Genomic DNA, 15,383 nt, shown 5'->3' on the forward strand with positions numbered 1-15,383 from the left:
CTCAAGCAGGGCTCAGTGCTCAGCATGGAGTCTGCCAGTCCCTCTCCCTCTACTCCCCCCCCCCATTCTGTCTTTCTAAAATGAATAAATAAATAACATCTTTTAAAAATTTTTAGTAGATCTTGGAGATATTTCTTAATATATAGAAAGTTAGCTTATTCTTTTGTTGTTGTTATAGCTGCATAGAATCCCATCACATGGATGTACCATAATTTATTTTTCCAGTCCTCTGTTGATGGACACTTGTGTTGTTTCCAAATTCTTGCTGTCATTAATGATGTAGCAGTGAATGTCTTTGTACATATGTAATTTTTTCCCCTGGCAGCTACACCAAATAAACATTCAGAAATGGAAATACAGGGTCAGGATAAATGCATATGTAGTTGATGGACAACATCAACTTGATCTCTATAAAGGAGATACTGATTTTCATTTCCACAGGCAATATATAATATTTTTATCACCCTGAGATATAAGACCCTGTTTTCTTTTCTTTTCTTTATTTTAAAGATTTTATTTATTTGACAGAAATGACAAGTAGGCAGAGAGGCAGGCAGAGAGAGGAAGGGAAGCAGGCTCCCCATTGAGCAGGGAGCCTGATGTGGGTGACCTGAGCCAAAGGCAGAGGCTTTAACCCACTGAGCCACCCAGGCGCCCGTCTTTTTTTTTTATTTTATTTATTTATTTGACAGAGGGGAGTTGCACGAGTAAGGGGAGCGGCAGACAGAGAGAGAGGGAGAAGCAGAGCAGGGAGCCCAATGCTGGGCTCAGTTCCAAGACCCTAGGATCATGACCTGAGCTGACAGCAGACACTTACCTGACTGAGCCACCCTGTTGCCCCAGGCCCCGTTTTCTAATTAATGATCAAAGATGTTTTTGTAGCAATAGTAATCAATGCATTTATAGGTCTCTTTTCAGTTTACAAAGAACTTTCTTATGTTAAATAATAGAGAATATTTATTGAGCACTTACAATATCAGGCATTTTGGTGGATATTATCAAGTAGCAGTTAAAAGCAAATTGGAGTGTAACTGAATCTGAAACTTTGCTCCAACACTTACTAGCTATACCACCAGGACTTAAATCTCTTGTACCTATTTCTTTATCATAAAACTGAAGAGATTATAATGTGCTTACCTCTATAGGCAGTGTTGTGAGGTTAAATGCTAATACACATTAAGGACCTAAAACACTCTGTGACACATGTGGACAGTCGATAAATGCTATCACTTATGCCTGAACACTTCTGTGAGACAGGTTGTCGTGTTTCCACTTCATACTTGAGTAAACAGACATAGAGAGGGATTGGATCATAGAATTGATGAGTCGTGGAGCCAGGATTTTGAAACATCTGCTTCTTCCTCTTGTCCAGTTTGGCAGCATAGGACACTTGGGTCTGGCCAGCTCACGAGAATGTGCTGGGTGGCAGAAAAGCTAGTCAACAAGAGAGGGGGCCTGTGTGTAGGTACGGGGCTGGCTTCATGGCTGTCTGAGGCCGTATTGCTCTGTCTTGAAATTCTTAATGACTTTTAAACAAGGGGCTGAACGTTTTTATTTTGCACTTGGCACCAAAATTATGTAGTCTGTCCCAGGTACATATACGTGTACTGTAACTTTCACCATGTAAATGAGGTATAGCATATCACTTATAAATAATAATAAAGTGCACATGCTTTTTATTGCAAATTCCATACGGCAAATCGAGTCTAACAGTATGCTTGGGGGCGAGCGGATATTGCATAGCCTCTCTAGGCTGCAACTGACCGATGTAGTTCTGATATGGATGTTGGTTGATATTTTCTTTCATGTCCACTGCTATTCACAACATAAGAGCTACAGAGCTGACACACTTTTAAGTTTAATCTGCATTGTTCACTTATCCCTGTCACTTTTTAAGTCCAGATGATCAACAAAACAATTAACAAGCATCTGCTGATCCGTGTGGTATAAATACTCCCACTATGGCAGATTTCAAGCTACCGACGGATGTCCCTGAAGGGAAAGCTGGGAAGAGATGAGCATATCGTATTTCCACAGACGTTAACAATCTGAAGCACATAAATGGTAAAATGGAGTGAAATAGTAAAAGTAATGAGTTTTGTGAAATAGTAAAAGTAATGAGTTTTGTTACCTTTGTTTGTAATATAATTTATCTCATAAATTTGTATAATTTAATTTTTAATAATGGCTGTGCTTAATGACCAGCTCAGAAAATTCCTAAAAATTTAACACTTGGCTCCCTCCAGCCGAAACAAACTACAGATATGGACCATAAGCTTCCAGAAGGCAGGCAATGAAGACACGGAGCTGGCCACGTGGTAGAGTGGGAAGGAGGGCTGTGAGTAGGTGAGTAGTAACCTTAGACTGTGGATAAAGACGCAGGCAGGCCAGTATACGGCAAATGGTAATTGCACAATAAAAGAGGGGAACTATTGCTGTTGTGATTATTACTGGAGCTAATAATTTCTTGAACTTCATTTTCTATTTCAGAGCTTCGTTTCCCATTTAAAAAAGTGGGAGGTAATCATACCTTTCTCATCGTCCTCAATGTGCTCCCTGATTCGTGTCCATTTTTTCACTGCTGCATACGATATAGTAGGTGCTCAGTAAACGCTTGTTGAATGAAAAAAATGAATGAGTCCTATTTTGTTGAGTGGAAGCTCTAGGTAAGTCGTAAAGCGACACGCAATCGGGGTCGTCCTTGTGGTATTAAGTGATGCCGCGGGTCTGGGGGCAGCTGCCGGGCTCGGATACTCCTTGAGCGAAAGGGTGGACCGCGGAGTTTCCGTCAGCCCCGCCCCCCGCCCCCAAGCCCGCCCCCAAGCCCCAGGCCCCGCCCCCGCCTCGGTCCGGTCGGCGCGTCGGCCCCTGTTTCCGGGCGGGCCTCCGGAGGCGGGCGCACAAGATGGCGGCCCCAGTACCTCGGGGCTGGTGGCCGCAGCTCGTCCTCGGGCTCTAGCCCGGGTCTTAGCGAGGTCGAGAGACAGGCTTCGCCCGGCTGACAGCAGGTCTGGGCGGTGCCGCCGGGCCTCGCGGGCTGCCAGGTCCGCACGGTCTCTACCCCCGGGGCCCGCCGCCTCCCCAGCCCGGCCCCGGGGCGGAACCGAAGGAAGGTCAGGTCTGGCCGCCCCGCCCCGCGGCTGTTCGCGGGTGTTCACTATTAACTTTGACTTCAGCCACGTGTAGCTTCCATGGCGGCCTCCCAGGTCCCAGGGGAGATTAACATACAGGCGGGAGAGACGGCCAAGTCCGGGGACAGGGACCTGCTGGGGAACGACTGCCCGGAGGAGGACAGGCTTCCCCAACGCTCCTGGAGGCAGAAGTGCGCTTCCTACGTGCTGGCCCTGCGGCCCTGGAGCTTCAGTGCTTCCCTCACGCCGGTGGCCCTGGGCAGTGCCCTAGCCTACAGATCCCACGGCGTCCTGGATCCCAGGCTGCTGGTGGGTTGTGCCGTGGCTGTGCTGGCCGTGCATGGGGCTGGTAATCTGGTCAACACTTACTATGACTTTTCCAAGGGCATTGACCACAAAAAGAGTGATGACCGGACCCTGGTGGACCGAATCTTGGAGCCCCAGGATGTTGTCCGGTTTGGAGTCTTCCTCTACACTTTGGGCTGTGTCTGTGCCGCTTGTCTCTACTACCTGTCTCCTTTGAAACTGGAGCACTTGGCTCTCATCTACTTTGGAGGCCTGTCTGGCTCCTTTCTCTACACAGGAGGTAAGACTTGGCCTGTTTCCTGGCTGCATGTACTAGAAACTTGTGCTTCGCATAGGAGTTAGAGGGCTGGAGAAGAGGTGTCAAAGGCTCTTTTTTGAGTTAGGCCATTTACGTGAAATCTACAATGTGTGGGTCATGTGGATTTTTGGAGAACCCTAGTGAGCTGGGAAGATCCTGGCTTGGTTTATGAATGTTAGTCCATATATGGGAATCACATATATGGGAATGTTTCCATCTAGTTTCTTTTTGTGGTCATATCCTATAACACCACTGTTTCGAATTCCAGTGGAATTACATTTGAAGAGCTCAACATCACACAGCTGATTACTTTCAGCAAGTTTGCTGTGTGACTGCTTGCAACAAGCTTATTAAGGTAGTGATGGACAGGTGGTCCAGGCCTACTTTTTGAGCACCTGTTATATGCCAGGCACTGTTCTGTGTGAACCCAACAGTCACAGATCCTGAGCAGGGGCTCTTGGGGGAGTTATTTTATAGATCTTGAGGAGAGATAGAAAGTCAAACTAGTAAATTCTATTCAGGATCACCAATGTCCTGGTGTGCTCAGGACTTAAGACGGCTCCCAGGACGCTGGACTTTAGGTGTGGAAATCAGGAGAGTTCCTGCTAAGCCCAGATGATTTGGGACCCTGATGATAGTATATGAAAACGTGATTAGTGCTTATAACGAAAAAATAAAAGAGCAAGGGGACGCCTGGGTGGCTCAGTCGGTTAAGAGGCTGCTTTCGGCTCAGGTCATGATCCTAAGGTCCTGGGATCAAGTTCGGCATTGGGCTCCTTGCTCTGCGGGAAGTCTGTTTGTCTCTCTGCCTCTCCCTGCCACTCTGCCTGCTTGTGCTCTCTCTCTGACAAATGAATAACATCTTCATAAATGAAATAACTAGAGCAAGGAAGGAGGACCTAGCTGTTTGAAGCAGTTTGATCAAGGTAGGCCTCCTCACAAAGGTAATATAAGCAAAGATAGAAGGAGGTCGGCTAAGCATGTATCTAGAGGAAGGGTGTTTGAAATCTCAGAGTGGTAGTTGCCAAAGGCCTTAAGGCAGGAGTGTTCCTCAAAAAATTGAGGAACATCGTCAAAAAATTGAGGAACATCGTGAGTCCATTATGTGAGTAAGAGAGAGAGAGTAAATACAAGGAGGTAAAGCAAGGAAAGTGTGTGGGGGAAGGGCAGAGAAGCACAAAGATCAAGTGGGTCGTAAGGTTTTCAAAGAATGGATAAAGGAGGGTGGGCAAGGACTGAAGCAGGAGGACGAGGAGGCTGCGGACGATCCCGGCGGGAGAAGTGCGGCGGCCTGCATCAGGGTGCTGGTGGTAGAGAAGAGAAGAGGGTGTCAGATTCGGAATATATATATATAAAATATTTTATTTATTTATTCGACAGACAGAGATCACAAGTCGGCAGAGAGGCAGGCAGAGAGAGAGAGGAGGAAGCAGGCTCCCCGCTGAGCAGAGAGCCTGATGCGGGGCTCTATCCTAGGACCCTGAGATCATGACCTGAGCCAAAGGAAGAGCATTTAACCCACTGAGCCATCCAGGCGCCCCCTGCATATATTTTGAAGGCAAACACAGTTTGTTGCCAGCCACGCTGCCCTCCTGGCTGTTCCTGGAACGGTCAGGGCATGCTGCTGTCCCAGGTCCTTTGTAGATGCTTTTCTTTGGCTTGGAAAGCCCTTCCTCCTCTCTGCCTGATTCACTTTCTAACCTCCTCCACCGATTTGCTCAATTGCAAGCTGTTTTGTGAGGCCTTGCTTTATATCCTATTTAAAATTACAAAACAATAAAGTTTTTTTGCAGCAGCTGAAAATAAAATAAAATTGCGCGCGTGCACACACACACACACACACACACACACACGCTGAGTTTTCCCCCACAATACTTTCCCTGTTGCTCTTTTCTGCTTTATTTTCCTTCGTAGCACAGACTACTTCTAATGCACCGTCTAAAGTACTGACTTCGCTCATTGTCTTCCCACGTAGACTAGAAGCTCCCTGGGGTTAGGGATTTGGGTCTCCATTCTTTGCCGAAGCCAGGGTGCCCAGAACACGGCCTGGCATGTGGTTACTATTTAATATTCATTGAACGAACAAATGGGGAGACACTGAAATGCATCAAGCAGAGTCCTGGCGTAACGTGATTTATGGGTTAAATGTTGACCTTTATTGATAGAATTGGCTATGGTGAAATGCACAGAAGTGTTAGAGTCTCATCAATTGCAGCAGAGGCACACAGTCGTAAAGCCCACACCTTGTCCCGATAAAGAAAGTTTCCGTCACCCTCACATTTCCATCACAGCTTCCTTTCCCGTGAATTCCCACTCTCCCTGCCCCTATCCAGAGGCCACCCTGTTTGGTTTCTTTCACAAAGATTGTTTTGTCTGGTCTGGAATGTTACGGAAATGGAGTCGTTCCATTTGAATTCCTGTGCCCGGTTTCTTCGCTCCGCATGGTAGTTTGAGATCTCATCGCGTCGTGACGGGCATCAGTGGTCCCTTTTTATTGCTGAATAGGATCCACTGTGCGGACAGAACCACAATTTGCTTATCCTTTCTCCTGTCCGGCGACATTTGGATTGTTTCCGTATTTTGTCTATTATGCCTGAACACTCCCGGCGAAGTCTTTCTGTGGGTATTTGTTTTCATCATTTGGGGGCGAAAGCTGGGAGTGGAAGCGCTGGGTCAGAGGGTCGATGAATGTTTTAACTTGATGGGAAGCTGCCAGCGTGTTTTCTGAAGTGGTCGTACTAGTTCTGTGTTCCCACCAGCAACGTATAAGCGCTCCGTGGCCTTGCCAACATTCTGGTTTATATTTTAATGAATTCATGCTGCCTGCTGCGCTGAGAGCTTGCCCAGGCCTTCACTGTGTTGGCTCATTTGGAAAGTGGTGTTGGGAGGGGTGGGAATGCCCCGAAGGAGAGGTGGGCCACATTTTGAAGCAGGTGGAGCCTGTGAGCCCTGGGCCATACTCTGGAAGCAGTTTTCCTCCCCGAGGGCTCTATCATTTTCTCCTGTCAGATAACTTCCAGGAGGTTACCAGACCTTTCTCAGCCCTGCAGTGGGCTTGTGGTTGGTTTCTGTGCAGGACCTGCTCAGGGTGGGGGTGTGTCCTTGTTTTGCTCACATTATTTTTTGCCGGCTGATCTATGAGATCCAGCCAGATGGGTAATCTAGCCAGATGTCAAGGCAAGAGCGCTCTTGTGTTCTCTTCCGTAGTGACAGCTCCGGTGTCTGCTGGGAGAGCTCGGAATATCGGCAAAAGAGGAACGGGCAGCTAGCTGGAGGAGAAACCTGCCAGCTCCCCACTGAGAGTATCCCTGCCCGGCACTTCCCTGGGTGGGGGTTGTTCCCTCAATGTGTGAGGTACCGCAGGAGACATCGGTTTACTAATTTATAGCGGGAGCCAGGGTTCTGCTCGAGCAGCTTCCTCCTGGAGGGCGTGTCCTCAGACAACCAAATCGTTTGTCACCGCGCTGCTTGGGGAGTGCGGAAGGACTTCCGAGTGTTGGTGGCTTCCGGAGGCCATGGCTGTGACCCTTCCCTGGGGATGCTTCATTCTAAAGAACCAAGGGTGGGCACTTGAGCACCAAAGCACCTCGACTAAACTGAGACGTGGACTGATGCTCTGGTGGTAGTCATCGTGTGGTATGTGATCAGGTGGTAGTCATTGTGCGGAATGTGATCTGGTGGTAGTTTTGCGATCTGGTGGTAGTCATCATGCCGTATATGAACGTGCCAAGTGTTGCGTGTCACTTATCTTTCAATAAAGCTGGAAAAAAAACAAGAACCAGAACCCCAGCTACTCGTGTGAAGGGAATCTTGAGCCGAATCCCGTACTCTGGCTGCTCTCACTTTCCATCCTCTCCAGACCGTGTTCCCTGGTGGGTTAAAGTGCAGTTGGTGACCCAGTACTTTTCTTTGTCTCCTGATCGTGAGGCCATGAGTTGGAAGCTTGGTTAGACCTGGAGGTCTCCCAGACTTCTGTAGCGGTCTGTGCCGGGCCCACCTCTCAGCCGCCCCGTGCTGCCTCGCTCTGAGTGAGACGTTCTTCTTCACCTGGGCCCCAGACTCTGGGTGCTTGTTACTGTAGCTCTGTGTTCGGTTCAGCCTTGGTGCCACGCACTGGGGAGCGAGCTGTGAACAAACCAGACCCAAGGCCCTGCTCTCTGGAACTTAGGTTTGAGGGAAAGATGGAGACAAAGTCATTAGAAGTGTGATGAATTTTACAAAGCTGGAAATCTGGGTCCCCTGGGAGCATGTGTATTGCAAGGGACTGGATGTGGCTCAGGGGATGAGGGAAGGCTGCCTGGAGGAATGGGCTTTAACGTCTTGAAGGGTGAGTAGGAGTTAGCCAGGCAGAGGTGGGGTGGGGTGTCCGAAGGCCCCGAGGAACTGACAGAAATATGAGCGAGGCAGAGAGGAGCTCTAGGTGAGGCCGGAGGGAGGCAGGGCAGCCCCAGAGGCAAGCGGGTGAAAGATCCGAGGACAACCTGTGCTGAGGGTTTTCAGGTGTATGTTGGGGGAGGGGCACAGTCCGATGAGTGTTTCCGAAGGCCCCCTCTGGCTGCCCGTGGAGATCGGAGGAAGGCCAGGGCGGGGAGGTCCTGAGAGTGGGTGTCACAGTGTTCCCCGTATAGGGTGACGAGGACTCAGAATTCAGGGATGGCGTGAGATCCGATGGAGTGTGGCATCTTTGGAGAGAACTGGGCAGGTCGGAATGAAGTGGTTTAGATGGCATTTGAGGTGGGTTGGAGTTTGGGCTGATTTAGTTGTAATTCAAGGGAACCAGAGAGGGGAAGCAGCGCTGTAACTTTGTCATCTGAGCTGTTACTCGTCACGTGGGTGGAAGTTTCTTTATGTGGAGTTTGGGTGCCCTGAAGTTTCACCGAGCGGGGCTTTCCAGACCAGAGCCCCGCAGAGGCTGTGGAAGAAGGAGGCAGCAAAGTAAGAGACTGGGATGGGTTTCCTGTGAGGGCCTGACCGACAGAAGCCATGTCTTGCAGGGGTCGGTGAAGGGAAGAAGCCAAAGACCCAGATTGTGAGGCCTCTCAGAGCCTTCACGGGCTCTCTGGTTAGACCCCGTGTGCAGTGGGCGCCCACCGCTCTTTGTTGCAAGGCTATGCTGGCGACAGTAGGGAGGAAAACTTGACTGTGAAGCCTAAGTGGGTGCTGACAGACGAGTGTTCTCTGCCCCTCTGTGTCACCGGAGACAAAACCAGAGGGCAGGGAGCTCCCTGACTGGCCGTTCTTCCCACCCGAGAACTCACCGCTCCCAGCCAATGAACGGCCCCTCGGTTTCCAGCCCTCGATCTCATACCAGCTCTCTGGGTTTTCTGGCCGTAGGAATCGGATTCAAGTACGTGGCTCTGGGAGACCTCGTCATCCTCATCACTTTTGGCCCGCTGGCTGTGATGTTCGCCTACGCCGTCCAGGTGGGGTCCCTGGCAGTCTTCCCACTGGTCTACGCCATCCCCCTCGCCCTCAGCACCGAGGCCATTCTCCATTCCAACAACACCAGGGACATGGAGTCGGACAGGGCGGCCGGCATCGTCACGCTGGCCATCCTCATCGGCCCCACGCTCTCCTACATGCTCTACAACACGCTGCTCTTCCTGCCCTACCTGATCTTCAGCATCCTGGCCACGCACTGCAGCATCAGCCTGGCCCTCCCCCTCCTCACCATCCCCATGGCCTTCTCCCTGGAGAGACAGTTCCGAAGCCAGACTTTCAACAAACTGCCCCAGAGGACTGCCAAGCTCAACCTCCTGCTGGGGCTCTTCTATGTCTTCGGCATCATTCTGGCCCCCGTGGGCAGTCTGCCCAAACTGTAAGGGGACCCGGCGCTCTCCCTCCCTTTCCCCCCGGTCTCGGAATGTTTCTCTGGAAGGCAGAGAATCTGAAGAGGGCAGGTGGTTTGCAGTGAGGGGCCTGAAGTTGCCTTCTGAACGCCCACCTGTTTTAGTATTTTCTTTCTAAAGATAAAGTTTTGTTTTTGTGTCACTCTGTTTCATGGTGAGTCTTGAAACCACTACTAGTGTGAGAAGGTGAACGGGGTGCGTGGTCCTTGTTTTATTGATGATTTCCACTAGGGGGTGCTGTTAGGTCACTTTAAAGCCGATGAAAAGGCCCGGAGACTGTGCAGGAGCTGCTGGCGTGGCCTCTGGTCCTGGAAGAGCCAGAGTCACTGAGGCTCCCACTCGCACCACCACCCGCCGGAAGTGTCGTCCTGGTTGCTGGGTCTCCCAGGATGTGCCCGCATTCGGTGCCAGGGCCTGGTGACCCGGGGTGCATCTGTGTCTTACCTTGAACGCTTGGGGCCTGAAATACACTGCTTCGGAAAGTCCCTCGTTAACAGCCTACCGTGGTGCAGGCTTTTTGCCTCATCGTGATTTGGACCCTTTGGCCCCTCATCTCTCCCTTCCCTTATGGGCCAGTGGAGAAGTGGCAGATCAGCCTGCGGCCAGCCAGTCAGGACCCTGGGGGCTGGGGAAGGGAACCACCCCCACCCTGGGGGCTGCTCAGAAAGTCATTCTGCTTTTGGAAAGAAACTGGTAGGGCTGCTGTTTTCCCTTTGTAGAATCTACTGGAATGACAGGAAGCCCTCCAGCCCTTTCATTAACTATGAGGAGCCCTGAAATCCTAGGGATCGTGCACTCCTTAAAGCCCCCGGGGCTGGCTTCTCCCCCAACCCATCACCTTGCCTTCCGCTCCCTTGTGCCCACCCTCCATTTCTGTCAGGTTCCCATTTGTACATCTCCCAGCCATGGAGCCTCACTATTTGGGTAGCAGTGTAGCAGCTGAGTTGGGGACAGTTGTCATTTTCCACCGAGCCACAGGCTGAGCAGACCAGGGATGTTGCTCATCCCTGAACGAATAAGCCGATAGACACAGTCCTGACCCTGTTCAGCCAGATGGCGGGCCCTGCCTGGGAGGGCACTGTGTCTCGCTCATTGAAGACAGACGTGCAGTACTGACCCCGTTTCTCCATTGCCTTGTGCAAAGATCGTTTGCTCCCCGAATGGGGGAATTCCAGTGCTGATCGGAGCTGCCTCTCATTTCACTGCCCGCAAAGTACAATTTCTGGGCGAGAGTGGCTCGGTTGTATTTGGTCCAAGACTGAAATAGATTGAGCCCATCAGCATTATACTTTTCTGTTGTGATAATAGCCTTTCTGAGTGGCATCTCATGGTCTCAGCCACCGTATAAGACAAGAACTGGTTCTTACCCGGGTGTTCAAATCAGGCTAATGATGATTTGGCTCCTGGAGTTAGAATTGGTCAGTTTCCTTGGAAAAAACATATTTGGAAATTGCAGGCCTTCCTCCAACGTTAAGAGTGTTTTGTCTACAGAGCTCCAGAATCCTCCAACGGTGGTCAGAGCCCAGTAGCAAGAGTAGGAAGGATGGCCCTCCTCTCCAGCCATTCTTCCCAGCACCATTTTTCTTTCACACCGGGCCCATGGCATTGTGCTCAGGGGGGTCCTGCCTTCAATGCCAGGCTCTTGTGGCCCCTGTTAAGAGCAGGCCATTCTCACTCAAGTCTCCCTCCTGCGACTCTAGGACCGGAGTTCCCTGCATCCCCAGACCAGACCCTCCTTCAGAAGCACTCAACGTCGGGAGGTGTCGGTGAGCCTCTGCACTGTGTTGTAGTACAGATTTTAATGCATATTTTTATATATAAATGTTTCTAAAAGGCCCAATTTAGTGCCAGATTTTATATGCAGGCCACCATAATTTGTATTATATCTCCTGATTCAACAAAGGTCTTCTTTAGACTTGTGAATAAAAACAGTGTTTATCAGTCGTCTTTGCTTTCTTCCTCCTTCTTGTCTCACTGTGCACTCGGACTCGTCAATCTCAGACCAGCGCAGGAATGCTGGGACATTCGGTGGGGGTGGGGGTGTGGTACCGGGTCTTTGGCAATGAATCTGGGGAGGGGGAGGTTTGACCAGACTTGATGAGCCTTTAGGAGAGACCCGAGGGACTGCTTAGAGCCAGCCAGGCCAGAGTAACCTCACTCCCCGTGTCCTTGGCTACTTTCATTTTTCTTTTTTCTTGATAGGGTCCCTGTGCTGATGGACGGAGAATGTGTAGTAGATGGAGTACATTTGGGTTTCAGCGAGGCATTTGATAATATGTCCTTAGGAGCAAAGCAGAGAGATGCAGAATGGATAGCAGTCTAGCCGAGGAACTGACCGGGAGACTGAACAAGCTGTGGGGGAGAGCGGGCTGGCCAGGGTATCATGCCAATGGGCAAGGAGTCCTGTAGCGGCCCGTGTGAGCCTGCCTTCTGCCCTTGACCTGGCTGGTCCAACACCTGTTGTCAAAAACTAGAATTAGTCCAAGACACAGGTTTTGTAAACTTAAGAGGGAGAGCTTATAATATGGCTGATGATTAGGATCCTTGTAAATCAAAAGGCTGCTTTGATGGGTCAAAGGAGAGATTTAGCATGGATAAGTATAAGTATCCTTGGGTCCCCCAGATCAACTGCATGACATCAGAAGGGGGACGTCCTCCATGGCGTGACAGCAGATGTGGCGGGTATGAATTTTTTCAATGACCCTGGGAGTCCATATCGTGCCTTTATTTCTGAGTCTGGTTTTTTCTCTTGTCCTGTGGGGTGGCTGGAAAGTCAAGCTCAGTCACTTGTTGGGCCCGCTCCCTTCCGTCTGGGATCACCCAGGATTCCTGGGTCTCCGAGGGGGCAGGAGTCAGGCCTGTTGGCCAGGCCTTGGCTCTCTCAGTATCTGTGAGGTTGCTTCCCTTCTGCTCATGCTCAGGTTTGGCCCTGGAGCCCACCCTTGTTTCTTGGATATTGCTCTAGAAGGGTTCAAATGCCCCTGACAGCAGGTCCTCCTTGCTGAAGAGTACGTGGGAAGGCGCTCCTTCCCGTCACCAATCCCCATTTTGGCCTAATCTCAGGAAAGCACCTGTTCCCTCCACAATCTGCCTCGTTCACCTCCCGTATTCAAAGCATCACGCTGCTTCCCACCCCTCATAGGACCCTTTGCACAAAGTCCACCGGGGTGGGGTGGGGTGAGGTGAGGGGGCTTGATGTGGGCCTCTTCTGGGGGGCGGACAATAGAAGACATCACATGCCATTAACTCCTTGTATCCAGACAAGCATGCCAAAGCCTGAGCCTGTTATCTGGCCCAAAGGCCCATGTGAGTCAGTAACGAGTTCTGACTTCCATGAAGGTTAACGTGATCCAAGGCCAAATTAACAGGCGACCCGTGTCCGGAACAAGGAAGGTGCAGATTCTGCCCATCCCTGTGTCGTTGGATCACACCTGAGAGGCTGGGTCCCTTTCTGAGCGCCCTTCCTTTCTTAGTTTCTGAGATTTTTCTTGAAAAATGGATGGGTCAAACATATGTATGTTGGATATGATGTACTTGGATGTGATGTACTTGGATAGCAGCAAGCCCTTTGACAATATGACATGAAAGAAGAAATGGATGAAAAGGCAGTCAGAGGAACTTTATTTCTGTGCCCGCATGTGTGTGCATGCCCGTGCCCCGTAGCCATGTGTGTGTGTTTTCACAGTGGTAACAGCTGCAGCAAAGATTTTATGTCTCTGAGGGTGGGAAGTGCGTTTTGAAGATGTGATTCACAGACCAGATCTTGTCAAGAAAGTAGTAGGCACACTGGTGAGGGCACTTAAAACCATGTCGGCATGGCAAGGAGACTCAGGAGAGGGCTATTCTGGGGGAAAAGGGTGTGTGTGTGTGTGCGTGTGTGTGTGTGTGTGTGTGTGTGTGTTTGACTTCAAAGGGCAAACCTAGGACCAATGCATAAAAGTTATATGGCTTCAAGTCTAAGCTTTCAGCTCAAGAAGAACTTTCTGGCCACTAGAGGAATTGGCAAGGGGGATGTTGGAAACCGCAGTGGCAGTGAGTTCCCTGTGACAAGAGGCATTCAAGTGAAAGGATAGCTTGTCAGAAACACTGAAGCAAAGAGCCAGATGTCAGAGAGGGGAGGACCCGAAGCCCTGAGGGGTCTCCCAATCCTGTGATACAGCTGTCCTGTTTTTCTGGGATTGTCTCTCAAACCTGCCCCTGGGGGTCGGGAGGACAGAGGACAAGAACTATGTCACCATTTCCTCTCTGTGATGTCAGATTGTTGTCTGTGCCTATTTTAACAGGCACAGCTGTGATTAATGTTCCCTTTTTAGAGACGTATACACACATGCGTGGGCGTGTGTGGAGACACACTCACACACACACACACACACACACACAGCGCGTTGATTTTGCTCTTGAAGTGAGGTGGGTGACAGACCGCTCCTTTCCTCCGAGCCCTGCGGACCACTCTGCTGCTAATGGACTGTCAGCCTCCCGCATTATGGACTCCAGACGGTGCAGGCTGGTGTGGAAGCAGTGCCTCTGGCAAGGACCTGGCACTCGGGTCTCAGCCAGCTGACATTTGTGATGTCCTCTCCTTCAGATCGCTGCAGCCCTCCCACCGCGAGTCACCGAGCCAGGGTGCCAAATGGCCGTGTAAACCGAGTCGGGCCCCCTGCCTGCAGAGGTGACAAGGGCTGAGCCCTGGCTCTTCGGGAGTGCTTGCAGATGGTGGGGGAACGTGATCATTGCAAGGCACGGACCCCTTCGGTGCCCCTGACCCACTGGACCCCCGAGGGCTCCGGGAGGGTCTTGAGGAGGGCAGCGAAGCTCTTGATCACATGCTCTCAACTGGGATTTGGGCATCGAGGGAAATTGGTCTGGGGCTGTACGTGATGCTAGTACATCCCGGGAGACAGCCCACACCCCGGCATGCCTACCATATCCCTCTCTGCTTCCCCTAGCCTTCCTTGGCAGCGCCCGCATTAGGGTCACAGAGGGTTTCACAGGGAGGGCCTGGCATGGGGTGTGTGTGTGTGTGTGTGTGTGTGTTCCCTATCAGTTTGTCCACATGACTTCCATGGTCTCCCCCAGTAGGTGGCAGGACTGGAGCGCACAGACCATCTTATCTTACTTAAGTCCTAAGTCAGCCCGAGCACAGTGCCTGGGCCCACCGAGCAGGTGCTCAGGTGCCAGTCGTCTCCTGACGGAGGTCCTTGCCAGTGGCTAGACTTTCCCGGGCTGCCCGATGGGTTGAGAGCGTGCACTGCTCTGTCTCGCCTGCTGACCCTGAGTGGTGGGAACGGGTGTGTTCTCCTCAGGGTAGGGAGGAGTAGAAGGGAACTAGGGCAGTAACTCAGAAGTTCTTTTAATATCCAGCTGTCTTCTGTACATAGAAGCCTCTACATAAGTGTTTGCTAAACGACTGAGTGAATGGTAGAAAGAAAGCTATCACTGTGTGTTAGGCATTGTTCTAAAAGAGAAAAGACATTCTTTTCCTACCCCATGAGTAGGGTCTCTTTTGCAGAAGAGAGGAAACTGAGGCTCAGGAAGTTTATTTAAAGTTTTATTTAAAGTTTATTTAAAGTTTTCCCAGGGTCATCCAGCTCATAAGTGACGGAGGCACAATGCAAACCCTGCCCGTCGTCCCTGTCCTGTGTGCCCCGCAGCATCTGGTACACTGGGGACTCAATCAGTTGGTCTGCTCTTAACATTGGGGGTGATCGAGGGAGTGAGCATAAGGCTGATGGGGTGCCCAAGAAGGGGGCTTCAGAAGCAATCAGAGAGGGATCAGCCTTCACGATTTCCCTGAGCCGC

General features: G+C 50.8%; 1 protein-coding gene across 1 annotated transcript; it reads left to right on the plus strand.

Moving 5' to 3' along the window:
• The first annotated feature begins 2,862 nt into the window (after window positions 1-2,862).
• Window positions 2,863-11,528, plus strand: UBIAD1 (UbiA prenyltransferase domain containing 1). Its single transcript, XM_004741499.3, has 2 exons — window positions 2,863-3,717; window positions 9,070-11,528. The coding sequence occupies exons 1-2, from the start codon at window positions 3,192-3,194 to the stop codon at window positions 9,555-9,557; spliced, it is 1,014 nt and encodes a 337-aa protein (XP_004741556.1). The 5' UTR covers window positions 2,863-3,191; the 3' UTR covers window positions 9,558-11,528.
• Window positions 11,529-15,383: the final 3,855 nt, after the last annotated feature.

This window comes from Mustela putorius, unplaced genomic scaffold (assembly GCF_011764305.1).
Source record: "Mustela putorius furo isolate JIRA1106 unplaced genomic scaffold, ASM1176430v1.1 tig00003853_pilon_pilon_pilon, whole genome shotgun sequence".
Taxonomy (NCBI): domain Eukaryota; kingdom Metazoa; phylum Chordata; class Mammalia; order Carnivora; family Mustelidae; genus Mustela; species Mustela putorius.